This window comes from Emys orbicularis, chromosome 1 (assembly GCF_028017835.1).
Source record: "Emys orbicularis isolate rEmyOrb1 chromosome 1, rEmyOrb1.hap1, whole genome shotgun sequence".
NCBI lineage: Eukaryota > Metazoa > Chordata > Testudines > Emydidae > Emys > Emys orbicularis.
This window is the reverse complement of record NC_088683.1, coordinates 323,469,750-323,497,571: the sequence shown is the minus strand read 5'-3', so window position 1 is coordinate 323,497,571 and position 27,822 is coordinate 323,469,750. Positions and strand designations below refer to the sequence as shown.

Genomic DNA, 27,822 nt, shown 5'->3' with positions numbered 1-27,822 from the left:
CATCACTGACAATTTTTAAATCAAGATTACATGATTTTCCATACAATATGCTCTAGGAATTATTTTGAGGAAGTTCTATGGCCTGCGTTATACAGGAGGTCAGACTAGATCACTAGGTCCCTTTGGCCTTGGAATCTAGGAGTCTATGAAAGTCAAAAAACACAGAGATAAAAATGTCAGAAGCAAACTCTATGGGTGAAACCCTGGTGCCACTGAAGGCTAAGGGAGTTTTGCCATTCTACTTAATGGGGCCCAGATACCTGTTTATATCATGCTTATCATAGTAGTATCTCAGGCTCAAAAGAAATGGTTTCTCTACTTACAGAGAATACCTTTCTCCCATTCATAAAGACATTTTTAAGGACCAAATTCTGTCCTCAGATATACTCATGTAAATTGCATTAAAATCCATGGGCCAAATTCTCCTTTCATTTACATTAATGCAACCCTTGACTTCAGTTATACCAGTGCAACTTCATGGAAGTCAATTGGGTTGCATCGGTGAAACTGAAAGGAGAATTTAGCACAGTGGGAATGGACTGTGCACAGAATCTGGCCTTAAGTGGACAAAATTACTTCTAGAAGCCCTTCAGTCTTCTTTTCCTTTCCTAGCCCCCAAAATAATGGCCCTCCAGTGAAAATGACTGCTGGACATTGAAGAAAGAGTGACATTGAGACATAAATTAATACACTTAGAAATAAACCCAGAACAAGAATAACTTGGCAAGCAAAATCCAAAGTACAAAGGAGTTGAACATCTCAAGACTAAAGCACTTATCTTCAAACACAACGGGCTTATCGACATGGTGGGGCAGTGCACTTTACTGGGGTATGATTTCTAAAGTGCATTGATATGTTGCACATTAATTGGTCAGTGTCGACCCTGCTGGTGCACACTAACGGTTTCCTAGCACGCTTCAACAATACATCAAAGCACAGTTAGGAACGGGCACATGCTTATCTTTACACATTGCGGGTAGTCCCAGTAAATCCAATGGAACTACTCACAATACGCAAAGTGAAGCCTCCATCCACAGGAATGGAAACAGCAAGTGATTTATGTCAATGTGTTCTAGGGGGCTCTATTTTGTAGGAGGAACTTTCTTATGCACTGAAAATGTATCCACATACTGCATACAGCTGTAATATAGTTTAAACTAGTTTCCTTTTCATAACAAATGTGCTATTACATTATTGACTTTGACAATCTGTTAGCCAAAAAGTACAATTCATATGATAGAACTGTGCCAAATCGCAGAGATGGATCATGAAAGGGATAAGGGAGGTGCAGAGCCTCCCACACTGGGAACATTGGGGCAAGTTGTTCCATGGCCAGGTTATTACTGATTTTTAAAAAATGTACAGGAAGAAAATAATCTAAATCTTTGGTCAATGTTCAGAGATTTGGGTTTTTTTGTTTGTTTTTTAGGTTTTTTTTAAAGTCACACCTTTACCAGCTAAATTCTCCTGACACTGGGGTTTTTGAACTTTAAACCAAAGTTTTTGGAGAGCTGTTATTAGACAGTCTGCCTCTTCTGAGATGTAATATCATGCAGGGTTATGAAAAGTGAATCTATTAAAGTCACATTTAAATCCATTCCAACTCGAAGGCTTGATTCAGCCAGCTGCCAACAACTGGAACTCCCAGTGATGTCAAAGGGAATTCTGTGCACCAAGGGCTTGCAGGGTGTGACTATAGGGTTTCAAAATGTGCTCCCAAAAAACAAGCACTTTGAAAGTCCAAAGGCTTAAATTTTTCAGTGTCCACTAATTCTGGGGGCCTTCATTTTTGATTGCTCCACTTGAAACACTTAGTCATCTAATCTTGGGCATCCAAAAAATTGAAACAACCAAAATTAGAGGACATGTTTGAAACTGTGGTCATTGGTGATCTATGAATGTGGCTACTTTAAATTGTACTGAAGTAAAATCTTGTTTAGTTGCTTCATCTTCAAGATCTGGTACCCAGAATATTGTAAGAGGGGCACATAGCAGGAGTATCGGTGAATATTTCACCATCCATGGAATAGTGCCAAGGAGATAAATTAGCATACATGAACACTGACAATGCTAGAAAAGACCTTGAAGAATGACAAATTGGAGACTGATCATCGGATTAGGACTATACAAAACAATTCTCATTGCTGACCAAGCTGCAAACCAGTTAGCAGGCTCCCTTCAAATTCAGTGACAGATTTGGTGAGAATGAAAAAGGCAGTTGCCATGGCTGAAAACTTAACCTACTTTGCTGTAAAGAAAGAAAGACCATTTGGCTGTGAAACTGGCTAAATTTCCTCTATAAAGATACAGTTGATTTCCTTCTGGGGAAAAATTCTCAAGTTTGCTAGTATGAAAATGTTGCTACTGCCTACATGTGAACTGGCCAGAGGCAATGGCAATATGGCAACCTGGAACCAGCATTTGTTTGAATTCCTGCAAAGCTCTAGGATTAAAATATCGAAGTAACCACAGTTATTTGTTTCCTCAGCTCTGTCATGAGAGCAGGTGGCAGCAGTCATGGAAGGCTGAGCGAAGTGCATGTTTTGTGCAAAAAGAAAATGGGCCCCACCCCAGCAGCTGAAAAAGAGTCTGACCAACAGGCCGGTGGAAAAGACAGTGTGCCTGCACCCAGAAAGACAGGTCTGAAAGTGACAGACAGTCACTGGGGAATCCTGCCTTGGGGAAACCAGTCAGTCAAAAGAGTTGGCATGCTGCTAACTTGGTATGTTTCTTAAACGTCTTCATCCCATTAATATGATCTGTTTGCAAGTGGAAAACCCTGCCCACCTCACTCCTGTGAGTAACGCGACTGTCCCATTAAAGGAGGTGTTCAGTGAAATGACCCACGTCAGACTGGTGAGCAGATTGAGAATACAGAGCAGGATTTGGCCCCGCGATCATAGGGAACTTGCAGAAAGCCTTCCTGAGTTTCAAATTCCAATGTCCTTCTCCCTCCTCAGCTCATAGGGTTTCTATGGGCTCACGCACTATACGGATCCCAGTTTTCTTAGTGAACTGCAACAAAGCCAATGCTCTCAAGAATATTTGTTTCTTTTGCCTGATGCATCAGTTCCTGGTTGTCTGGGGCCAGAGTAACTACTGCATAGACTGTGCACTCACCCCCCACAACAACTCAATATTGGCCACTCCAGTGGAAAAAGTGGTTTTATATATTGACTGGCTTCTGAAAGAATTTCATGTGGCCTGGCTGGATGATAATGGAAACCTAGGATCTTGAAAGTAGCATGTTGAGTGTTGGGGCATATGAGATTTTCATCTCATCTTCTTCAGCAAGAATTTTCATTACCCCACAGGGGAAAAGGGCCTTATATCTTCCTTTCTATGTATATAACCTTTTCCTCTGCAATAGGATACTTGTATTACTGAACTGAAAGGCTTAATATGTCTATTCTTTTCTATCCAGTTCATATTCGAAGTCACTCTAATTACGGAAACGAGTAACATTTTCTAAACAATAAGCGAGGACTTCCTGTACAAACAATATTAACTTTCATGATTCAGTTTCTGTGTTTGTAAATAGCAACAATTTACTCTTCTGTGCAGAGAATTAAAACATGGGAAAGAGGCACCTTAGTGATCCACATGGTGCTAATATGGGGAATTGACTGACACATATGTCCTGTGACGGGAAACAATACATAACTAATAGTGATCCAGATTTTATAACAGTTTGTTTCCCAAGCACCCAGAAATTAGTTAAAAAAATTAAAACCTTCAAAGGAAGTTTATTTATTTGTTTCCAAACTGAGCTCAATAAATGCGTTCCACGCTGGCTTCCAAAAAGCACTGATTTAAGTTAAGAGACACTTTCATTGCATGCGCTTTCCCTTATAAATGATAACGCCATACTGATTCCACAGGAGAAACAGCAGATTGCAGCAGCAGGAATCATAAGGCACTTGGATAAGTTAGATTTCTGTTTTTCTGTGGTTCTTTTATGCTCGTCATTAGTTTGTTTTGTACCTTCACCCTTTGAGGAAGACTCAGGAAGCTTGATAACAGCAAAGGTAAGCTTCATTCCCCTCACTCTTTCACAGAGCTCACATTCTTCCTTTCCTTCTCTCCCCCCCGCCCCAGTGCATCCTGGGAATTGTAATTCCTAGACTCCAACCTACAGGAGCCACCTAGGAACAAATTTACAAACACAAACTGGGTAGCATTTGCACCTAGCTAGATATAACAACTGTCCTTTTTTCGTGTATTCACAAAAATGCATCTCCCATGGCTTGCTCAACATTTCTTCCTGAAAACTGTAAAATCTACGTAGGCTCAATAACTTTTCTCCCCACCTTACAAAAGTTCAGAGGAATGCATTCATCAGGCACAGATCAAGCAGTTACACGGCAACTTATTCCATTATCCCTAGGCTGGCGCATGTATCCATTGTAGTTCATATTGAGATTATCAACACCTAGTTGTTAAGGAACTGACACACCACTGAAAGCAATGTCAGATTCTAAAAACTTGGATGCCAGAGATATCTCAGCTTGGGACAGGATTGCCTCTTGAACAACCTTTCACAAGTTTCCTGGGAAGCAAGGTGAAGGGTAAAATGTTCTAAGTCCCATTTTCAAAAGAGGCTTAGGCACTTGGAATCTAAATCTCATTGAAAGTCGACAGGCCTTAGGCTCCTAAATCACTTAGGCACCTTTGCAAATTTTACCTGGCATATTAAAGGTTTTTTCCTGCCTGAAGAGACCACTCTGTCTCTCAGGACCTGATGTTTCTCTCCAGCCATCTGCATCCACTAGGAAGCCCACCCTGATTCTTGTGCATCTGACATAGATTCTCTTTCAAATACAAGAAAACAACACACAACACATAAAGCACTCAAGAGGGAGAAAGAGGGACAGTGTCTCAACTTAATTCAGTGATTAACAAGTAGTGTTAACACCTCGTGCAGGAAAGAGAATGAGAGAGAGAGAGACCAACATGTAGGAATCTCCTCTGTGTAGCAATGTAGACCTAGCACATGGGTTCTCAACCTGGAGTCAGGATGTCAGGTGGTCACAACTACCTTTGCTCTTCTCATATTGCTAAATGGGAGAGTATTCTCAGCTAGATGGAGTGGAAGGTTCAAGGGGGTTCACAATAGGAAAAAGGTTAAGAACTACTATTCTAGAAAGCTGCATATTTTCATGGGCAGCAGAAGATGTCAGTCAATAAATTAGTAACCTCCTACCATCTTTACACTTTTAGGGATACTTTCATAGCTGGCTGCCCAGAGTTATGCTACTGAAAGTCACACAGGTAAATGGTTAAACGCTGAGAGGAGTATATACTTTCATAGTATTGTTCAGAGGTAGAAAAAGCAGAAATGACTATAAATTATTGAGCAATTCTAGGTAAGGCAGGATATAGACCAAAATGGACAGGTCTCTTGTTTTTTGTCAGACAAAAACAACAGGTCTGATTGGTTCCACTTTTACACAGCCTCAATCATGTTCTTTGTTTTGCAAGACCAAAACCAAGAATGATCCAACCCAGCATCCACTTCAATAGGGGAGGCAGACACATAATTCAGAAAGGTTTCCATTTTGTTTTCTATCTACTGCAGATTTTTAAAATCTATTAATCTAATGCCTGACATTAATCTAGTCACTTTTTTGCTGTAAATTTCAAGGAATTAAAGCTCAAGGAAGAGTAAAATTCAAAAGCAAATCCAAAACCTGTATTATAACTTTATTTTATTTTTAGTGAATTCTGTGCTTGATTAATATCCCTGCAGAGAACAAGGCCAGCAAGCCATTCTTATTATTATAATTTAACTGCCTAATGCAGGCATTTCCCACATATTACACAATCTTTGGTTGTTGAATACAAAGGAGCTGATATTCAGAATGATATAAAATAGAATCAATATGTTTTATATCTGATAGAATTCCAGAGTACTGAATGTTTTGAAAGTGACAAACACTTAAACATTAATTTTCTACAGGATGAGAAAATTCCCCTGGTAAGCTGGAAGGTGAATCCTTCCATCTGCAACAAGACAGCATTTGGCATCCTTTGGCCAGATAGCAGCCTATGGTCTTTTAATGGCAATTAACATCTATAAGGAGTATCAAGGCAGAGATATTTTTGAATTACCATTTGATACCGTGAGATGGTTCTGTGATGCCATAATCATTTCACAGATGCACATCTGGTCCATTTCATTTCAGATAAATCAACCTTGCAAAATTCTACTTGCCCAGTGTGATGTGTGCTTGGATTTGGGGTTTTTTCTTCCATTCTTTTTCACTAGCAAATAAAACGTTCGCACTAGTTTTTTGCATTATCAACCAGCCTCACAGTAAATGGTGGGCAAGCAGATTTTGTACATGGGCTGGTAAATTTGCATGACCATTTTGCAAAGCCAAAGATGTCATTCACATGCATCATTTAGACATTTAACGACAGTTGACTTGCAGCACTTTTGGCCACTTTAACACTGTTGAATTTAAAGTAGCAAAGGAGCATTTAAAAAAATTGGAATCTTACCGTTAATAAATATATAGACTGTAGATTCTGTCTTCTTTCTTACAGCACTTGATGATGCATATTTGCAGCTATAGTATCCAGTGTCATTTGCTTGAGCTCTGCTCAAGGTCAGGCTACTACAGAACTGTTTGCCATTCCTTCCACAGGCAACTTTAATTATTTTCAGCCTTTTGCTCTCCTTACTTGGAGCTTCAGGCAGAGACCATGAATGAACCATTTCCCCCCTGCAAACACAGATAAGGAAATAAAAACAATGATGTTGGGCTACAATTATATAGCTCCAGTTCCCAAGCTTTCTGTTTTATTATATCAGGCTATTTCTGGGGTTCTCTTTAATCTTGTTCTCCAAAAACAGCAACGGAAACCACAGAGAGTTATTAAACAATTGCCATTGAAGTTAGGCCCCCATTATCCCTCCCAACACTGTTTTTCCCCCCCGTTTCATTTACCAAAAGAAAAGAAAAAAAGAGTCCTGTGGATTAATACCCAGGAAAATTATCCAAGCCAAGTCAGCTGGTTACCTGCATGTGAGATTTAAGGTCTGGCCTGCTTGAATGACGTGCTGTGCACCTTTTATACTCAGTTCAGGACCTTTTAATTTTGACCCTGAACTAGATCCTAGAAAAACAATAAGAGAAGCATTAACAATGGTAAATAACCTTCCCATATTCAATCCGCTCACATTCACAGTGTTATCATCACTACAATGTTGCAGCGTAGCTGCTGGGTTTTTTCCCACACACACCTTCCTCTGGGCCAAGGAAGTCCTTACTCAGGGCCCAAGAACCTCTCCTATGGAATTAACACACAAAGCGGGGAAGGAATAGAGAGGAAACCTCTGCAAGGTTCCCCACACTGAGTTTGCTCCAGAATTGTTTCATTCAGGGGGACATGATTTTCCCACATGCAATAGGCCCTGTACCCTGTGGATCAATAGTAGACTAGTAGCATCCATATGGCAGCTCACTGCCCTCATAAGCCTCACACTGATCATTCCCTGGCTATCTATCATCAATGGAACAGCACTAGCAGGGCTCCCACAGCTAGTCACTGCCTCAAGGACATCTCACTGTGTCATCTTTCCATAAGGAACTCCACAGGGCCAGCAGGAGGACAATGCAAGCCCCAGCCCATTCCCCAGGTGCATGCCTGGGTTCATGGAGAGCTCTCTGTGCAGGCCAGAGAAAGAGGGAGAGGATGAAGCCATAGAGATGGCTCTCCTTTCCACATAGGAGGCTGAGATGTAGGTGTGGATCTCTAAGGAGACACAAGCAGGCCCTCAGTTATGCTGAACTCTTGTATAAAACTCTCTGCAAAGTCAATGGAATGACTTTGAAAAGACTGAGTAAGGATGGCAGGATTTACCCCTTTTCATTTAAAGCCATAGCCCCTCTATCTAACATCCCCTACGCTGCAAGCTCCTCTACTCTAAAGAAGCCTTGTAAGGCCACTTGGTTTGTCTTTGCACATCATTATAATATTTACATGGAATCTTTTATGTCAAGCAACCTAAAATATAGTCCTTTAAAAACAAGTAACAGAATACCTGTGGGGGGAAAAACGTCAATGCACTGATCCTGATCCCCACTCACATCAATTGCAAAGCATTCCAGAAGTTAGCAGTATAACAAGCAAATGTCAACTGTCTTAACCTAAATGTAGGCACTACCAAAAGTCTGGAAAATGAAAGTGATGAGGATTTTGTATTGCAGTAAAAGAGTATCTGTAAACCTGAAAGGATCCAAGAGTAGTTCTGTTTGAAGAAAAAAGGAAAGTAGTTTATAGCCAATATATGAAGGGGACAGCATTACATATATAATTATATTGTCCATTATGCACTGAAATATGGGGGAGTAAGAGTTTAATCTGTCTATTTTAGGTAATTTGAGGGGGCCTATCACAGCTGTATCTAGGCACCAAATAGCAAAGAGATCCATTTCCATGGTGGCCTCTGTGCCTCTCCCAGGTTCAGCAGCTTTTGCTTATTAGGTGGTGTGTGCATGTGAATTTCTTGTCTGTTATTTCTGGAAGGCTTTTGCGTGAAGACACATGTCTTGAATCATGTTCTGAATATGGACAGGCTCAAGCTTAGTCTTATCTCCTTTGGTAGCTCTTTGCTTAGCTGAGGGCCTGCCACCAAAGACAATCTATCTTCTACTTTGGAGGTCTTCACCCTGGGCACTGTTAGCTGCATTGTCCCAAAGGAGGGCAGATGACTTGGTAGTCTGTGAATGGAGCAATAATGTAGCTGGGCTGTGAGCCACTGAGAGTCTCAATAAGCAAGATAAAGTCTTTTAATTGGCAATGGAAGTGAACTGGGAGCCAGCTGTGGGTGCATAGCACTGAAGTGAAGTGTTCTCAGCAGTCTTTCCTGCTGGCGATGTGAGCCACTGTGTTCTATACAAGCTGGTGTTTCCTTGTTGCTTTCCTTCACAGCCCCAGATGCAGTGAATTGCAATAGTTTTGTATGGGCACTGTGTCCCTTGGGCTCCTCTGGCAAACAAGATGTAATGTGCTGATTAGTATGTCTGTATGCATGTGCACTATTGCCCTCTCTACCAGATGGAATGTCAGACCTGCTCATTTGCTGCCATTTGTATGTCTGGTGGTTGGCCAGCAGAGAATACAAACCCTACTACAGTTAACAGAGGTTCTCCTTTGACTCCAGGTGCAGACACAGAAGGTCCAGAGTTTAAGCTGTGCTGTAGACCATGAAGTACTTGTGACCAAGGTATGAGGTAAAAATGCTGACAATTAAGTCATATTCATCCATAGAATCATTTCTATATGTATCTCATAAACTATCACAGTGTGCAAAATTATATAAAGTTAAATTCATAAAATACAGCACTACCTGAGGTTGGCTGTCTGCCTACAAAGAGATTAAATGGCAGTTTCCTGCAAAGATACATTTAAAAAAAAATCTATACTGGATCTCTGCAATTTGTCTGAACACTGGTGAGCTGAAATGTGGAAATCAATCTCTCATAAGAAAGCTGACTTTTAAAAAACGATGTCACTTCTTTCCCTCCAAATCAAAGCGTTTGTCTGAAGACTATTGTTTTAAATAGACAGTTTTGACAAATCAGCATAGCAATGGTCTGGTAACAAGTGATACATCAGTTTTTATTGTGTCGTCCTCATCAACAGAATTGTTATAAAAGATAAATTCTAGCCCATGATAACATTGGTATGTGTCAAACATCAAATGCCTGGCAACCCATTCTGGGAAATAAAAAACCCAGTATTTACAAAAGTCCAAACAATCCTTGTAGGCTGAAGACTGAATTCAACTTGTATTTGACATGACATATTAAATACTTATGCTGTGGTGAAGTCATCAATCCCTTTTATGGTTGCTTAGTCCAGACTAGAACTTGAGGGGGACCATGTGTGGGACACAAGAGAGTGATTAGTCAATCTGGGAACTCGAAAGCCAGAGAGAACCACAAAATCTTTCTGTGCTCAGCAGCCTCTCAAAAGAATTCCCTTTACATTTATTACAACTGAGTCCCATCTCTCTGCTGCGCTATACAGTATTCTGCAGTTGCAACATGTAAGGTCTTAGCAAAAAGGTGGTTTAACCTGCATTCAGCACATTCTAAAGTGAGAGGTTTAGAATGCATAGCATTTCCTACTTTTTATTTCCATAGCATCCTTAAAAGTCTGCCCACAAGCAACTTATATTGCCTCTTTTCCTATTGCAACTAAGCATTATACTAATGTTCTTGTTTATGCTGAACCTCGGGGGGCTGTGCCTTAAAAACACAATCTATCTGTGACAGGGTGGACTAGGCCCTGAGGCCCCCTGCTGGATGCCTTGTGGTGCTGCCACACCCTGCCCCAGAAAAGGACAGTAGAGAGGTCCTCAAAGCTGCCTAGAGCAGCTGTGTGTGGGAAGCAGCTAATCAGGGCCCAGCAGGTCAATATAAGAAGAGCTGCAGGGCCAGAGTGAGTTTAGTTCCTTGCTAGAACTGGAGGAGAGTAGATGTGCTTCAGGCTGGCTGCTAGGACTCCACAAGAACAAGGCCTTGAGGTAAGAGTGAAGAATGTGCAGGAGCCATGGGGAAGTTGCCCAGGGAATTATAGCAGCAACACAGTTCATTTAAAGGGCCATGGTGGATGGCTGCTACCTATAGGGTTCCTGGGCTGGGACCCAGAGTAGAGGGTGGGCCCCACCAGCCACTGGGAAAGTGACCTGGACTTTGAGGCAACCCAGAAGGGGAACTGAACGATAGTGGCCCTGCTGAAGACCTGGGGCCAGAAAGGGCCTGAGATGGTGAAGACACTGCCTCCAGGGAAGGAGCCCTGGGGCACTGCTCTATTCTGGAGCAGGGACAAACAGAGATATTACAGAGGGCACTGAGAGAGGCCCCTGTTGGACTTGTACCCCAAAAGGGGTTTGTGTTGCTTTTATCTCACAGACACACTGTGTATGACTTGGCTGAGTCACTGAAGACCTGCCAAGAGATCCATCAGCCAGGTGGGTGCTCGTGAGAGGTGGGTGCCACCCCAATATAAGAACTAAAACCAAAAGCAGGCTCACATCTAACCGAGAGAAAGGGGGCCATTCACAAGAGATGAGTGCCCCCAAGAAAAGAATGTGATTGCAGTTTTATTGGCCAGAGAGAAAAGGGGGTGCCTGTGAGAGATGGGTGCTGACCCTGTTACACTGTCTTTAACCATTTGTATCCAGTGACACACTGGAAAATTGCAAGTAGCCTCTTCAAAAGAAATCTCTTTAAAATATTCCCTGTGTATTTCTGCTGTATTTCTATAGCACTTCTTCAGCACACTGTAAAACCTGGGATATTGAACAGCACATAGCTGAGTAATGACATCAGGATTTGGCCCTGAGGCAGAAAACTTAGTTAAAGCCCATTGAAACCAATGGGAATCATTCCACTGATTACAATGGACTTTAGAACAGACCCCCTAAAGACATGAGCTGAAGTGCACCGAGTATTGACATGAGGGATTTCCAGCAACATTGCATGAACTCTTGTAGACACGGTCTAACTGATTTTTCAATTCTGAATCACTAATGCTAGATGTAAATACTAACAATCTGATTAAATTTGCTCTAATAAAAATCCAAGAAGGGCTGCAACTAACCAGTAGCGGTCAGGCAGTTGAGAAGAAAAATTCAGACACTTTAGCTTAATTTTGTCAATGCTCTCAAGCTAAACAATTTGAATATTCCAATGACCATGTATTTGATTATGCGCATTCCTCTATTCATGAGGATTCTAAGATTCAGGCAGCAAGGAAAATTGTTATTTATTTTATTGTACTGGCTTCCTACATAAGGGCAGAAGTCAGACCAGTGGTTGGAAAAGCTGGGTGCCCATGACAATATGTACCACCAGCTTGACCTTTACGAACAAATTATTATTAAATACAATAGGTGCCATAGATCAATGAAGATCAGGGCCCAATTGCACTAGGGTCTTGTTGGCATTGACACTGTACAAACAAAAAGGAGACACAGCCTTTCCTCCACAGGACACAATCTGAGGCTGTCTACACCGCACAGCTTACAGCGGCACAGTCATGTTGCTAAGGCTTTGCCGCTGCAAGGCACACAGTATAGCCGCTCTTTGTCTCTGGGAGAGAGCTCTCCTGACAACAAAATAAAACCACCCCCAACGAGGAGCGGTAGCTTTGTTGGTGGGAGAGTGACTCCCGCCAACAAAGCGCTATCCACGCCAGTGCTTTTCATTGGTAAAACTTGTCGTTCAGGGAGGTGTTTTTCCCCCCCACACCCCTGAGCAACAAAAGTTCTAACAACGAAAGTGCAGTGTAGGCATAACCTAAGAGGTTTTCTTGGGATTCTATCTCATGGAGTGGGTATGGCCTAATTGCCACCACTGAACTCGGGTCATCTACCGGGTGGTCCAGAACACTAATCGCAGGGTCAACCAGCTAGTCATTCATTGGAGTGTTCTGGTTTTGGTTTGTTTGTTTTTTATTCTGCTAATGGTGAAGGATCAAAAATGTTACAAATGTTGCGTTTTTTTTTTCCCCCCCTTTGTTAATGTATGGTATCAGAAGCAAAAAATGTCCCTGTACAGAATCTCAAGAAATGCCATTCAGAACTCTTATAAAATAGGAAACCCTGGAAATCCATGCTTCATAATAATCCAGGAGACCTGCCTCATAGTTACCTAGCTCAATGCAGGAAATTCTCTAAGCAGCCCAACCTGTGATCAAAAGAAATCCCAGATACATTTGATATGTATCCAGGTTTTGTCCTACTACATACATTAACCATATCTAAGATACAGCTGTGTTTTGTAATCACTGTGCGTGGAATTTAAAAACCGCTCTAGTGTTGGCCTAACTCTGCTCCAATTGAAGGAAACTGGATTCTTACCATTGCCTTCAAGTGCACTTTAAATATTTAAACTCCAGTAATTAACCACATTAACTCTTAGGCACCTAACTTAATATTTGCCCTAACAGACCCAATGTATAAGGCTTGACACGTTTAATATTTTAGATTTCCAGCAACAAAGGCCTGAAATACAGAATCCTATTTGTATTAAAAAGTCCACACACACAATAATAGAGTGTTACCACTTAAGTGGTACAGGTCTGAAGAGAAATAGCTTTTCTTTACATTCCATCCCTGCATGGGTCATTAGCTTTCCTACACTTTTTTTTTAAATGATACAAAAATGATTCAAAGAACAAATGCAATAGGGTTTGACAAGCTTACCAGAAAAGACAAAGAAAAGGAGAATAGCACAGAAATTCCTACTGTCAATATTTACAAGGGGATCACGCCTTCTGTGTACCTTCTTCAGGCATTTTACTTGACACTGGCTTTTTGGAAAGGTCATGGCATAACAGGACATGTTCATTAATCATTATGCCTATCACTAAGCGACCATCAGCAACCTACCCTTACAGTGACCTATATTGGCGTGTAACTTCTTTTCATGTGACAACAAAATGACTCTCCCCTCCCCCATATTCATTTTTTTTTAAAGTTTGTAGGACGCATTTCAGTTAGCCAATCGGATTACTGAACCAATTGGCGCAAACACTAGTTTAGGTCACAAAAGTTACCCAAGCTGCCTAAAGACAGGGTCAAAGAACTGTTTGAAAAGGCACAGAATATAGCTTGGGCAGTATTTGGTATACAAGGTAGAGTGCTCAGCTGATGATGCAAAGGAGCTAAAGAATAAGTGTTTTGAAGTATGATCTAACATATGATGGAACTACAGCACCCTTTTTGCACTCAGAGTACAAGTTTCTGTTTACTGACTATTTTGTGGACTTATAAATAGGCTTATTTCACATTATTGTATACCCCAGATAAAATAAATGTGTATTTGTAAATGTTACTGATATTGTGTCTGATCTACAGAGTACATATATGCCCCACTTCTGCAAACATTTATGCACATGAGTAACTGAACACATGGGATGAAATTAACAAAACTTCTGTCTTGTTAAATGTTATAATTTTTTTACTGACATCCCTTCACCACACCAGTTAGCCTGAATGTATTAGCTAAGCTTTTTTTATCTACACAATGAAGAGGTTAATGAGAACGATCAGTTTATCTTTGCCAACTGCAATGTACACAGAGCTTCTGACCTTCTGGATTAAAGTGCCATCAGTGTGCAATAAAGTTATCCATCATAGCCTAATTGTTTTACTGAATGCTGGATTTGCATACATTTTAAAGCTCATTAAACATAGCTTGCCCTTAGTGCTTTCTATTGTCAAATATAATTTCCTCCCAGTTTAAACAAATTTATATTCCATCATCAGACATAATTTTTATATTGTACAAGATAATCTGGCATTGGTAATGGATAAGGTCCCCTAAGGTCTCTCACCTCTCTAATTCCCACTATTCATGATTATTCTTAGCCTGAATAATTTAAAGATTCTTCATTTAAAATGTGGGCTAGATTGTGCATTTCTTACTTACGTGTATGAGTACAGCCTCGTATGAGTCAGCCCACTGAAGGGAATGGAAACACTCACATGTGTGTTTACCAGTGTAACAATTGCAGAATCTAGCCAAAGTAACTAAAAATGTGGAGCCATTCAGCGGGCCTCTATTTGAAAACAATGGTCATACACTGATTTACATTAACTGGCTCATTATATGGCCATTGGCCAATCTATTCTTCTGTCTACATGACTTGCTCTAGTCTAATATATTTTTTAAAAGACACCTTTGTGCTCGTACGTTTTTAATACAGAATTCCTGTTGGCATACTGTTACATTGTGACCTTTTCTGAAGAAACTGTGTGCTGTTAGGTGGGTAAAGTCAATTTATTTTTGGTTGGAATATTTGTACCTGTGCATAGTTTTGGTTCCATTACTGAGCTAAATGATACCTTTGCCTAAAAATAATCTTGAGGGGCACTTTGAAGAGTCATTTAAAGCTCTGATTTCCTCCAGTTGCAAGGAGAGCTATTAACCTTTAGTCTATCTTTGATTTAACTCTCAGTATATTTTTTTCAGTTACCATCCATATTGCATGTGGCAAAGCAGAAACCTAACAAACAGCTACAGTGCAAAAATGCGAGTTATTTTGACTCTCTCTGAAAGGTTCATGACACCACCTGCTTCTTATATGGTAGCCCCCATTACCTATTATAACGAATGCCTCACAATCTTTAATGCAGAGGTCCCCGTAGGACTCTAGGGGGGTGCGGAGAAATGTGGGGCGGGGGGGCAGGAGGATCTAGGCCAACCCCATAAGGGGCAGCAGGGAGCACCAGCTAGCCCTGCTCCGCCCCCAGCTCTGCTCCAGCCCCTGGCAGTGGTCCCGGCTGCAGCTCCACTCCAGCCCCAGCCTTGGCCCCGGAATGCAGCCCGGCCCAGCTCCGGCCCCAACTCAGCCCTAGCCGCGGTTCCGTTCCCAGCCCCAGCCCTTATACCTATATTCACCCCTCCCACCTCAGCCATGGCCTGGCTCCCAGGCAGGGGGGGCACAGATGGAGTAGGGTAAGGTATGACCGTGAAAAGTTTGTGGACCACTGCTTTAATGTATTTATGCTCACGGCACTCCTGTAAGGATGGGATGCGTTATTATCCCTTTTTAGAGATGGGGAACTGAGGCACAAAGACTTGCCCAAGGTAACACAGGAAGTTTGAGGCACAACACCTTGTCTCCCACATCCTAGGTTATTGCCCTAACTGCTGGACCATCCTTCCTCTTAAGTAGGCCATCTCATTAAAATAGCATAATGGAATGGTAGCTTTAATTTAAATGGAATTATGTAGGGCAGTAGCACTATATATAGTAGTAAGAGTTTGTAGGAGTCAGCAAGGATATCAACAGCAGTAATTAGAAACACACACCATGTGTTCATGCTGACCTGCCTTGTTTCTCACTGACTCTGCTCTATAACTCGTGCATGCCTTGCTTGCAACCGCCTTGTCCTATTTTACTTGCAAGTTCAAGAACATCATTAAAAGTTACTTGCATACAAAATGGGCATTGCCACATCAGAATGATAATTCACAGATTCTTAACTTAAAGCCAGAAGGAACCATTGTGATCATCTAGTTTGACCACCTGCGTAACACAGCCCAAAGAATCTCACCCACAAATTTGTCCATCAAGCCCAAAACTTCTATCTGAGCTACTTTATTATGCCCTAAAAATCATTTGATCGTTTAATCAGACCATGAGAGTGGATGAGCTAATCTCCCAGTGGGGCCTGATCCAGCACATTTTGAAAATCTCAGTTTACTACTATGTCAGAAAAATCCTGTGTATGATAATTAGCCCCCACTCTGGCTCCATGTCCTGGAGACAAAAAAAGGCAGTCAGATATACAAATGAGTAGCTAGCTGCCTGTGGGAGGTCTTGACAGACAGGAAAATGTACAGAGCCTCCCAAATGGGCCCTTTTCACCAAACATCATGCTCAGGTCTGGATCTGAGATTGAGGTGATTGCACTATTGCTTAAAATGTATGCATTTAGCATTTTGAAAAAATAAAAATTACCAGCTGCTACACAAGCAACCTGTAACACCTAATAGTTAAAACTCTCTGGCAGTGCAATTCTGACAACCTCTCAACTGAATACTTGGGTGGTACATGCTAACAAGTCTCCAGCAGTAATGTTCTTGTATATGTATGTATTCTCATATGTACACAGACATGTACATCCCAAACACTGGCTCCTCTTCGGAAGGAACTGCAGGAGTGAAGATATCCCTGGCCTAGTGGAGAAGTAAAGCTCACAAGAATCTGGCCTGCAGCCATTATATTTAAAGGTGTAAATGTCTTTGCCGATGGCATCTAGAAATATAATATCAAGTTACAGGTGAGTGCATGAAATAAGCTTGCTTGCCAATTAGCAGCATCCAAAGTTCTGCCATTTCCCATAGTACATTGACCGCTGTGATCACCACAAAAGTAGTCAAGACCATAAAAAGGATGCCAGCAGTGCAATGCTCTGAGCCCAGGTGTTAGGTGCTTAGAGAAACTTTCTCCACTCAGATGCCAGACCACGATATGCTGCACAAGCTGAACCTGTTAAGTGGCTTTCAAGAACCATCCTTTACAATTCACAGTATACGAGCTGATCAACAGTCTTCACATTTTGACATTTCTATTCAGTTGCAAAATTCAAAATTTTGAGGTAAGGTGTGAGCAGTGCCTGCTCAGCCCACTGGAGCATGTGGAGTAGTCATGGTTCCATTGGGTAGTTGTGTATTAGTGGTCTGCTACAGGGCACATGGAAGGAGAAGACGATCACACCTCTAAACCTGTACTGGTTGTGTGCTGCATATCCCTAGCCTTATTCTCTTAGCTCATGACATCTGTCATCACTTGTTATGATTTTCTTTGAATTCTAATACTGGGTATAAATGTTCATCAAATCATCATTTTTGTTTTGTGAAATGTCTCTTTATTAGCTAAGTATTTGGAAAGTACAGTAATACTATAGCATAAATACAGTGAGGCCAAAACTTCTATATGAGTCATGTAAAATTCCTCCATAGAGCAAACAGATGAGTTTCCTCACTCCACCTAAACTGAATGAGTACACAATTTCTTTCCTAGCAAGCTTCCTAACATTATTATAGCTTCTCTTTCATTAGAAAGAAAACAAGTTATAACAGACTGGATTTGGGGAATATTTCGTATGGCCATCTAAACACTCAGAACTCTGCCTACAACTCTCTGGGAACATAGAACTGGAAGGGCTCTCCTGATGATATGGAGTCCAGTCTCCTATCACCAGCAACCCCATCATATAATCCAGTTCATCAATTGATCAAGCTTAAAACTAGTTACATTGTTTGCCCCCCCACTATTTCTATTCCAGAACCTCCCTGCTCTGATGGTTAAAAACCGTCTTTTAATTTCTAGCCTAAATTTAATCATGGCTAGTTGTCCTTGCACCGCCATTGTTCTTCAGCATAAATAGCTCTTCTCCCTTCCTGGTGTTCACCCCCCTGATGTATTTATATAGCACAACCATAACCTCTCTCAGCTTTCATTTTGTAGGCTAAACAAGCCAAGCTCTTTAATTTCCGCTAGCTCCATCTGACACCTCGGCCTACCAAATTCCATCTATTTGACATTTTGTCACTAATCAAGAGACAGAAGAAAACTCAGTGACTAAGTAGAAAAGTAGCAGCATTTCCCCTTAGCGCAAGACTTGTTATTATTTTCAATATTTCACAGATACCACCCTAAAAAATGCTGTAACTTTAAAAGAAAAAATACAACGGGAATGTTACTTTCATCTTCTTTTTTTAATCTGTAATACAGACCCATGCACAGGAAAAACCTAATGCAACTATTGACTTTTAAAACTAGAGGGTCAAATAGGAACAGCAGATTCAGAGTAAAGGATTTTCCCACTTTCTCTAAGACACACTCCATACACCCTGTGTAAGGGGTAAATTTGACCCTTTCTTGGTTTGGACTTTAATAAATAAATCAGCACTCAGACAAAAAAGGCCAACCCAAGACTTTTCTCCTGAAGTTTGGCTGTTCTTAGAGTACTTAGCTCAGTACAGCTCAGCCCACTGCCTAGATCCTCTGTCTCATACCCAAGCTTCCTCTAACAGGGCAGCCTAGTGCTGAAGGCTGCTTGTCCCTTTTTTGTTAGGGACATCCTCCCTTCTGGCAAGTGTGGTAGGGCAAGACCAGCTTTAAGCAGTTGTCTGAAACAGACCCCTGACTTCATCTTGCTTTGGTCCAGTGTGTGATTTGTCAGTAGATTAGGACCTCAGACTATTAACCAGCTAAAAGGACAACAGTGCTAAATTAATTGCAGTCATTTAACTCCATCTCAGCAAATCAAATGACATTTGGCTATTAGAGCTGCAATAACTATGACCTGATTAATGGCCCAGTTCATGCTCTCTTACAAGGAAACCTGTGTGGAAGGAAAAGGAACAGTTCCATCACTGCGGCTCGTTCCATTCCCCACCCCCCCAATATAATCACAGGGCAAGATCCATCTACAGAAAGGATCCAGGGAGTATGAGATTGCACCGTTTTATGAATATACCCCAATTTACAAGGGAAAAATATACACTTATTATAATTTATTACACCACAGCATCGCATCAGACAAGGAGAGCTGGATTTTTTTACCCCAAATTTTGAATATCAGGACAAGAGCAGGAAAAGTTATATAACATAATACATTAAAAAACAGTTATTATTTTCTACACACTCATTATAAAGGTTGATGGCACCTAACTTAAATAGGCATCAAGTTTATGTTGGTTCCTTTGACCCTTGAGTCTACAGCTTTTTAATGCTCTAATTAACAGAATTGTTTTAGATCCTACCACAAACAACTTTCCTCAAGGAAACTTCCCTGGGGAAAGGTTATTCCATAACTGCCTGCTGCAGGGTTTCTTGCACCTTCGCTGAAGGCTCTTACACTGGACACTGTTGGTGACAGGATACTGGGATAGATGGATCTCTGGTCTGATCCAGTCTGGCAATTCCTATGTTAACACTATGGCAAAGAAATTCAGAATTATGTCTGAGCCTTATCCAGGGAGATTCATTCATTCAATTAAGAGTGGAAATAAAACACTTGGATCCTTCCATTCCATGGGAAATCACACAGGAAGGGGGTTGAGGGAGAATGATGTGAAATTCCTCTCATGGAGTTCCCCTACACTCATCCCCAGGGAGTGGGGCTGGTAGTTCTGGTCTAGGAAAGCAGGGTTGTCAGGGGATCTGTCAAAAGACCAGGGAGATCTGTTCAGAGATCCTGTACCTCTACAATGTCTGAGAGGCCCTGTGCCCTCCTCCCTCACTTTCTGTCTAATGGAGCCAATGGGGCAGTGGTGTCAGGAGCTTCCCAACAAGATAATGTCCTCCCCAACCAGCTGATGTCCTCCAGTGAAGTTCCCCAGGGGGTGGGGTAGAGGAGCAGGGGCAGACCGACTGTGCCTCAGGCTGCAGTAACACTTGGGTGAATTTACTGATAGCGTGCAGGGGTCATGGGCAGAGAAGATGATGTGATTGTGTAACTGAATTCCAAGGGACTCTGCTTAGGAGTAATTATGTGTATGTATGAATAACTGTTTGCAAGATTGGTCCCATTTTCAAAAAGCATGCTGGGATCCTTTTGGAGGAAAAGCGTGATAGAAATATAAATTATCACTGTCCTTACACGTGAGTACACCTGTTGTGAGGGTATGTTATAAAACAACAACAAAATCTGCACAAGGGCAGGAATTAGTGGCAGATTACTTTGAAGAATTAAGATTAACTGGGATGTCAGATGTGTTTCTTCATAAACACAAAGCAGACAAAGTTCTGAGAAACAGAATGGACAAAAGTAATAGATTCACAAGGATTTATAATGGTCTTGAATTACTTTGATAATATATTAGGTAAAATCATGCTTTCCTTTACATTAGGTTGGTATATTTCCTCCCACCTTGCCATGAACAAATCATACAGAGAGGGAGAGAGGGTCTAGGGCAGTGGTTCCCAAACTGGGGTTTGTGAACCCCTGGGGGTTCATGAAATGTTACAGGGGGTTCTCAGGAAAAAATTCCCTAATGGCGGACAGAGCTGTCCCTAGGGACCTCCGGCAGCATGGGGCCAGCAGCCCAGAGCCCCTGGACTTCCAAGAGCTAAGCAGATCAAATCAAGCGTATCTATCACACTGAGGAGATTTAAACTTCAAGACTCCTTATAAGAAATGGAAAGGGAGGTGGCTATTTTTTGCTGTTTTAAAAATTGAATAGGCAGCTAGTATTGTTTTTAAAATTATTATGAAGAACAAGTTTAAGCTTTGTTGTAATATGCGTTGTTTGCCTGGACTGCTCAAGACCTGAATGCTTGTGTAGGAGGAACTCTTTGAGTTGGCTTCTTAAATACCTTCATGCTGTTTCACGTCTGATACTCCTTGATGAAACATAGGAGCCTTGTCTTATAACAGGCTTATTCAAAGTGATACAAGCTACAAAAGTGAGATCTTGGAAGAGTGTTGCTGTTTTCATAATGTAGTAAAAATACTGCAATGATTAATAATAAATAGTGTGTAATAAGCATGTCATAAAAACAAATTTTATATTTCCAAGATCACTGCTTTTATAATTTATACTCTGGTAAAGGAGAAAATCCCTGGAAATATTCATTTTTAGGAGGGGGTTCACAAGACTTGACATTTTAGTGAAAGGGGTTCATAGGTTGTTAAAGTTTGGGAACCACTGGTCTAGGGCTATGTACTGGCTTTGCACCATGATAGTTCTTTTCAGGGTGGGGGAATGATACTGAATTTCTACATGTTGGTAAGAGAAGATCGAGAATGCCCATTGGCACCAACAACTGAAGATGCGAAGGTAATAGATTTTAGGGCAGCATTAGAATGAGCAGTTCACACACAGTAAATGGAAAGGCCAACCCATTCCTGGTTGTTAAATGCTGAGTAAGGTCATTTCTTAGGTTGATTAATAAAGTGTTTGTAAGTTACTTTAAATGGTCAAATGGAAGAGATTCTCTTATATGCTCACACAAGCAGCCATTCCCCCTCCCCCAAATACTGATACATAGCTTTGACTTTGGGCTTTGTAGTGTAGAAATGTTACACAGATGGTCAAAAAAGGACAAAGTAAAGATAAAGTGTGTTTGTAAAGGAACTCTTGGTGCATAGCCGCAGAGAAATGGTCCAACAGTTGACTGTGGTTGCCAGACATCCCTCTCTTGATGGGAAAGCTTCCCCCACTCTTGCAGCAATCCCTGCTTCCTGCTCTCTTCTGGGTTGCATCAGGAAGTCTCAACGCCTATCTCTAGCAGACTCAAAGGAACAATTTCCTCAGTAGAATCCCACCCACAGCCCATGAGACAGAGTTCTGCAATGCTGAGCCATACCCCTGTCTTTCAAGTCCTTTCTCAATCACCCCTCTCCCTTTCATTTCCTTTCACTATCACTATCTCAGCCTGACATGAAAACCAACAGTCTGATACTCTGAGCGCTTGCAATTTCCAAACTGCAGAGAAGTGTGAGGAGTCAGCAATTGTTCTGGAAAGCAGCAGGCATTGCCTTCTGTCCTACACACACGGCCCACACATTTAGCCGCGCCCGCTGCAAAGACCCCAGTTCTGGTCTTTGGAAAGTCTGACAAAGCAAAGGTCACGTTTGTTCATGAGCATTTTGAGCTTAAAAAAAATATCTCATCTCGCGTCACCAATTAAAAATGGTAAATGTATTGAACGTTTGTGGGTGTGAAAGTCATCTTTACTATACGGGCCAAATGCTGATTTTCATCGACACTAGTGCAAATCTGGAGCAGCTCAGCTGAGTTCAATGTACTTACTCCAGATTTACACCAGCATACATGAGAGTAGAATTTGGCCCTATAGAACTATACTATACAGAGCATCTTGCCAAAATACCACAGGGTAATACCATGGGTGATTCCCATTAGTACTATTAAAAAGTTAGAGGCTTAAATCCTATGTATAAATGGAAGAATAGATGTTTCTGTTCCACACCAGCTTCTAATCCTCCAGCTTTATGTAAATGTAGGCTGGAATTTTTCAAGGAGGGAGTCAGGTGCCCAACAGTCATTGAAGTTCAAGGGATGTTGGATGTCCAGCTCTTGTGTTCTTTTATTGATCCCAGTCCTAATAAGACGGTGGGACTGATTAACCCCTGCAGGCACATGTAAGTGCAAAGTGCAGCCCTCTGTGGCTAGGAAGGCTCCGGCACCTGAGGGGGAATTCACATCTAGGTCAAACACATGGTGCCACAATGATCATCCTAAAAGAATACACAACTTGAAACTCAAGCCCGAGCTCCACAGCCATCCCACCTGTGAAGGCTCCCCAGGACAGGCCCTGAATTACCATGTCCCCTGCATGTCCTAGCAATGCCCCTTCCCAGCAAGACCTCTGGATTTGCACTGCTGCTCCAGGCCTGCTGGTGGAGAAGGGGTTAAGAGTGGCTTGTGACACTGCACCCCTTGTTTCCATGCTAGGCAAACTTTCTGCTGCCAGGAGGCTCACATCATTCCACTGACAGGACCCGGCTGGTGAATCAGACTCTACACACTTTGTGAATGGCAGGACCACAAGACAGTCCTTGTCCTGTTGTCTTCTGCCCCACCAGCTATGCCAGCCTTATATGACCATTTGTCTTCTTCTCCAACATATGCTCCAACTACTTCTTACACACTGCCCGGCCACAGGAAATGTCCTTGGGAACATAAGGCCACTAACCTCTCCGCCTTAAAATTCCTTCTCAAGATATAACTCTGCTGTGATGCCTACAGGAGATCAGCCAACTAAAGATTGCATGGGGGGAGGAAGACTCAGGGATCATTGATATTGTTTATTACATTGTTTTAAATCATAGGATTTGGAAACATCAGGTCAGGCACATCACTATCTTACATAACCACATGATCTTATTATCATTATCTCTTCCTTCCTTCCCTCCTATTGTTTGGTCGATAGACTTGTTACATCTTGTTTTGAGTTATACTGTAAGCTCTTCCAGGCAGGGACCGTGATTGTAGAACATCTAGTTCAGTGGGGCCTGACCCTAGCTGCCACTGTAGTACAAATGATAACAAAATTTAATGTGTAAAGTGACTAGCAATTGAAGCTATGTAGTCTCCTATTTCTTATTCTAACTTAGTGCTCAGTCCTAGTCCCATTGCTGGTTCAACTGACTTCAGTAGGACAAGGGTGCAGATTCAAGGAGGCTTTGGCTTTTGCTCTGTGCTGTCATTTAAAAATGAAGATATATATTAGCTGATCTCTCTGTTTGAAGCCTCTCTGAATATACATGGTCTCTGGTTCTGCTATCACTCGCCTCACATATGGATCTATTAGTAAGGGACTTGGGCCCGATCCTTTAGCCCTGACTCAGACAAAACCCTCCAGTGAGGTCAAGAGAAGAGGACTGCAGAATCTAACTCTTTAGTTAGACTCCTGTAGTCCTTCCACACGCCAAACCCCCATTGATTTAAACGGGAGTCATAAATGTGCAAGGACTGCAGGATCAGGCCCTAATATGGCATCAAAGGTTTAATTTTTACCATTTGGTAAAAACCCCACCCTAGAACAGTCAATAGCCTGGTGATCAGGGCACTCACTTCGGATATGGGAGAGCTACGTTTAAGAATCCCTGGTCTTAATCAGGCAGAGTGGGGACTTGAACTTGTGTCCTGTATTTGCCCCATGCCTGACCACTGGGCTATTGGCTATTCTAAGGGGCTTTTTCATGAGACTGTTTGAAAGGTCTCCATTTCCTCACAATGCAGAATGGGGAAATGTTTTGATTCTCAAAAATTGTCATGGGATGGGAAAACCATTTCCTTCCCAGATCTACTACGGGGGATGGGAGTAAGAATCTATGGAGAATCAATGCTTTTACTTTAACATGTAATTCCCCAACACCCCATTCCTCACCCCTTCCTGCATCTTTAGTATTCAGGGACTGATCCTGCCCAAAATTAAAGTCATCAAGAGTTTTGCTGTGGACTTTAAAGGAGCATGGTCACCCCTTCTGGGAGATCTACTACATAGCATGTGACAGAATAGAAGATTTTGCAGGATTGATGATGACCAAATCATGTAGTTAGTCTGCCAGAGTACCCATGCTCAACCACCAGCTACCCATCCCAACTGAAAATCACTTGGCAGGATTTGACCTGCTGTCTGTAATTGTAGATATGCAGACAGATCTGTATTCTCAATGCTTTCAAGTCAAAATCTGAACTAAGTTTCAATACAAGGACAAAATATTTGGGGGTTGTTTTACTCATTTACACAAACTATTTGCATTACTGCCATGGTTTTAGGAAATTAGCTCCACCTTTATAAAATCTATTTAGTATGGTTTTAATTGGTTGAAATGATAAAGTAGAATAGTTTGCAAGAAAATGTAACACTTCAATGGTTCTATAACTCCTCCATGCAACTAATTTATAACAAATAATGCAACCGATTAAGTTGATTACTCTCATGTAAAAATGTTTGCCACTTACTTAGAAACTCTGATCCGCCTGCCCCTTAGCACAGTCTCATAGACTCATAGACTTTAAGGTCAGAAGGGACCATTATGATCATCTAGTCTGACCTCCTGCATGATGCAGGCCACAAAAGCTGACCCACCCACTCTTGGAATAATTCTCTCCCTTGACTCAGCTGTTGAAGTCCCCAAATCATAATTTAAAGACTTCAAGTCGCAGAGAATCCTCCAGCAAGCGACCCCTGCCCCATGCTGCGGAGGAAGGCGAAAAACCTCCAGGGCCTCTGCCAATCTACCCTGGAGGAAAATTCCTTCCCGACCCCAAATATGGCGATCAGCTGAACCCCGAGCATGCGAGCAAGATTCTCCAGCCAGACCCGCCGGAAAAAAGTTCTCTGTAGTAACTTTTAATATCCCATCATTGATCATTGTTACTAATTACCTGTGATGGCACATCACATTGAACAAAAGGTCACGAATCTAGTCTTCTCTCTGAGGCTAATCTCAATTAGCAATTTTCTTCTGTGTTGCCGACTTTACATTTGCTCCCCATTATGTGGCAAATCCATACCTGGCTTCAGTATAGTTACAAGTCTGTATTTGGCCCTAGGTTCCATATGCATTTTAGTATTTTCTCTCACTCAAACTCAAGATCTCCTTGTGTCTGGTCCAACTCCCCTGAACCTGCAGAAGACTTTACCTCTCATCTGGAAAGCTCTGTTCCAGCACCAAAAAAAGCAAGCATGCCACTGCAAGAATCCATACTCCAAGGCATCCCAGCTAATTACCACTTCGCCCTGCTCGTCCTACTATTTTGGGGTCCTAAACCCCCAAATTGTACCATCAAAATAGACAATACATATTGCTTCTCCTATGTGACCAGAAAAAAATCCAGGCTCCAACACATCCCGGTGCAAGAGCAATCTGGTTTTATAGGATCCAGGGAATTTTGGCCACAGATCTCTACATTCTGTTGGAAAAATGGAAACCAAATGTAGCTGCTTCCAGTCCTTGCTAAAAAATCTGGTCCCTGATACAGCTCCGCACACAAGCACTTGTAAAATCCAAACATGGACCGGGAGCCAGCATGATATCACCCATTTTTTTTTCACCTAGATCCGCAAAGTTTTATTCTCTATACAGATACCCTTTTACATCAGATAAATTTGTGTTCAGAGCTCTGCTTTGATGGATCTATGTCCTGGCGGGGTTATTTACTAAGGATGCATCAGGATCTGGATCTTTGCAGTGGGATTGGAGCTGGTGCTCTTGTCTGGTAGAATTTAAGGTTTTGAGATTTAACCCCCACCCCCAGCCGTATTTAGGTGCCGGACACATCTTTTTGCGGGGCTGCTGCCCCTCTTTGCAATAGGGTCTGGATTTTCGAGTTCGCTAATAGTTGCTACATTTTTTCCTTTGTTAAAACCGGAATTTTGCGGAACTGGGATTAAATTGGGCAGGATCAGGGCACTAAATGTGTCTTTTTTCCCGTGCTGTTGGGCCAGGATGTATCAGAGTCCAGATCTCTCCAGGGAAGTGCGGCTACAGCGGTTGTCTGTTTAGATTGTACAAGATCCTGCGGGAGCCCAGTGCTAGAACCGGGCTTCTGCGGCGCTCACTGCCCGGGATTCCTCGGGGTCCGGATTTTTGGCGAGGCGGGAGCCGCTAGCCTTGCTCTCTGTTTTGATGCTACAAGTTGGGGGCTTGAGGCCACAGATCGACAGGATCCAGCCTCTCCCCGAGATTTCTTTTCTGCCCGTGAGAGTCAGACACGGGACAGCTCCGACGAGCATCCCGGGAACCTGCTTGCACAGCAATAGGGACAGAGCCCCGTTTGGGCACCCAGAGAGCGTCCCGGGGTAATCGGGTGTGCGCAGCAAAGCAGCCTCCAGCAGGGAACATGCGGTGGGAAGCGGGGTCCAGACTGGGCACCATGGGGGGAGGAGAGATGCCGTGCGGCTGGGACCCCAGCTCCGGCCCCCTGCGTGCCAGGGAGCGGGGAGGGTCACACTCCCCCAGGCAGGGGCACGGGCTTTGGAGGGTGTCTCTCTGGGGCGCAGAGCAAGCGCAGCCGGCTGCCTCCTGGACCACTTAGCTTCGGCCTCCCCCGACACCCCACCCCGCAGGGGAACGGGTCACTTACCTGCGAGGAGGAGAGCGGGTGCCAGCAGCCCGCACAGCATGGCACCTGCGAGCGCCCGGCTGCCCATGGTCCTGCCCGGGAGGGGCGCGCAGGGTGGGAGAGTTCCGCCCGAGCCTGCTCGGAGAGACGACGCGGCTCAGGGACACCTAGCAAAGGGGCTGGTCCTCCGGCAGCCTGGCCGGGCTCGCCTTGCCCGCGGTGGCGAAGCTAGCGGAGCAGCTGGTCCCGGAGAGAGACCACCATCCAGCAGCCGCCTAGCCCCGGGGCAACGCTGCGCTCAGCTCCGCAGGGCGCGTCCAGCTGCGCGCTTAACCTCCAGTGGACATCCCTTCACAGGGAGCTGCCTGCCGCCCGGCTGATTTATAACCTCCACATCCTCCCGGCGGATCACGCCCTCCTCTCCCTGCGTCACCGGGTCCCCCCTCCCCTACATAGCCTGGCGCCCCCCGGCCCCTCCAGCAGTGCCTCGGCCCCCTGCCGTGCCCCGCTGCCTGCGCGGGAGTGACTCCGGCTCCGGAGCGCGCCAGGCAGGGCTCCGGCTGGGAGTCAGTGCCCACTTCCCGGCCTCTCGGGCCCCAGGTCAACTCGGCTGCGCGGCCCCTCACCCATGCCGCCCCCTGTCACTCCGATCGCTCTCGGTCCCCCCACACGGAGCCCCCGCTCCGCTCCTCCAGCCAAGGGCGGCTGCGCTCCCGGCCGGAGCCAGGCGCAAGCCGGG

At 43.1% G+C, this 27,822-nt stretch overlaps 1 protein-coding gene across 1 annotated transcript in view; it reads right to left on the bottom strand.

The window, feature by feature from the left end:
* FLT1 (fms related receptor tyrosine kinase 1) overlaps positions 1 to 27,171 on the bottom strand; it is a 145,856-nt gene extending 118,685 nt beyond the window's left edge. Inside the window, exons 1-3 of the mRNA XM_065397601.1 lie at positions 27,105 to 27,171; positions 7,026 to 7,122; positions 6,505 to 6,728 (exon numbers count right to left, since the gene is read on the bottom strand). Of these exons, the coding sequence (XP_065253673.1) occupies positions 6,505 to 6,728; positions 7,026 to 7,122; positions 27,105 to 27,171 (388 nt within the window). The remainder of the gene's footprint in view (positions 1 to 6,504; positions 6,729 to 7,025; positions 7,123 to 27,104) is intronic.
* Between the last annotated feature and the right edge of the window lie 651 nt (positions 27,172 to 27,822).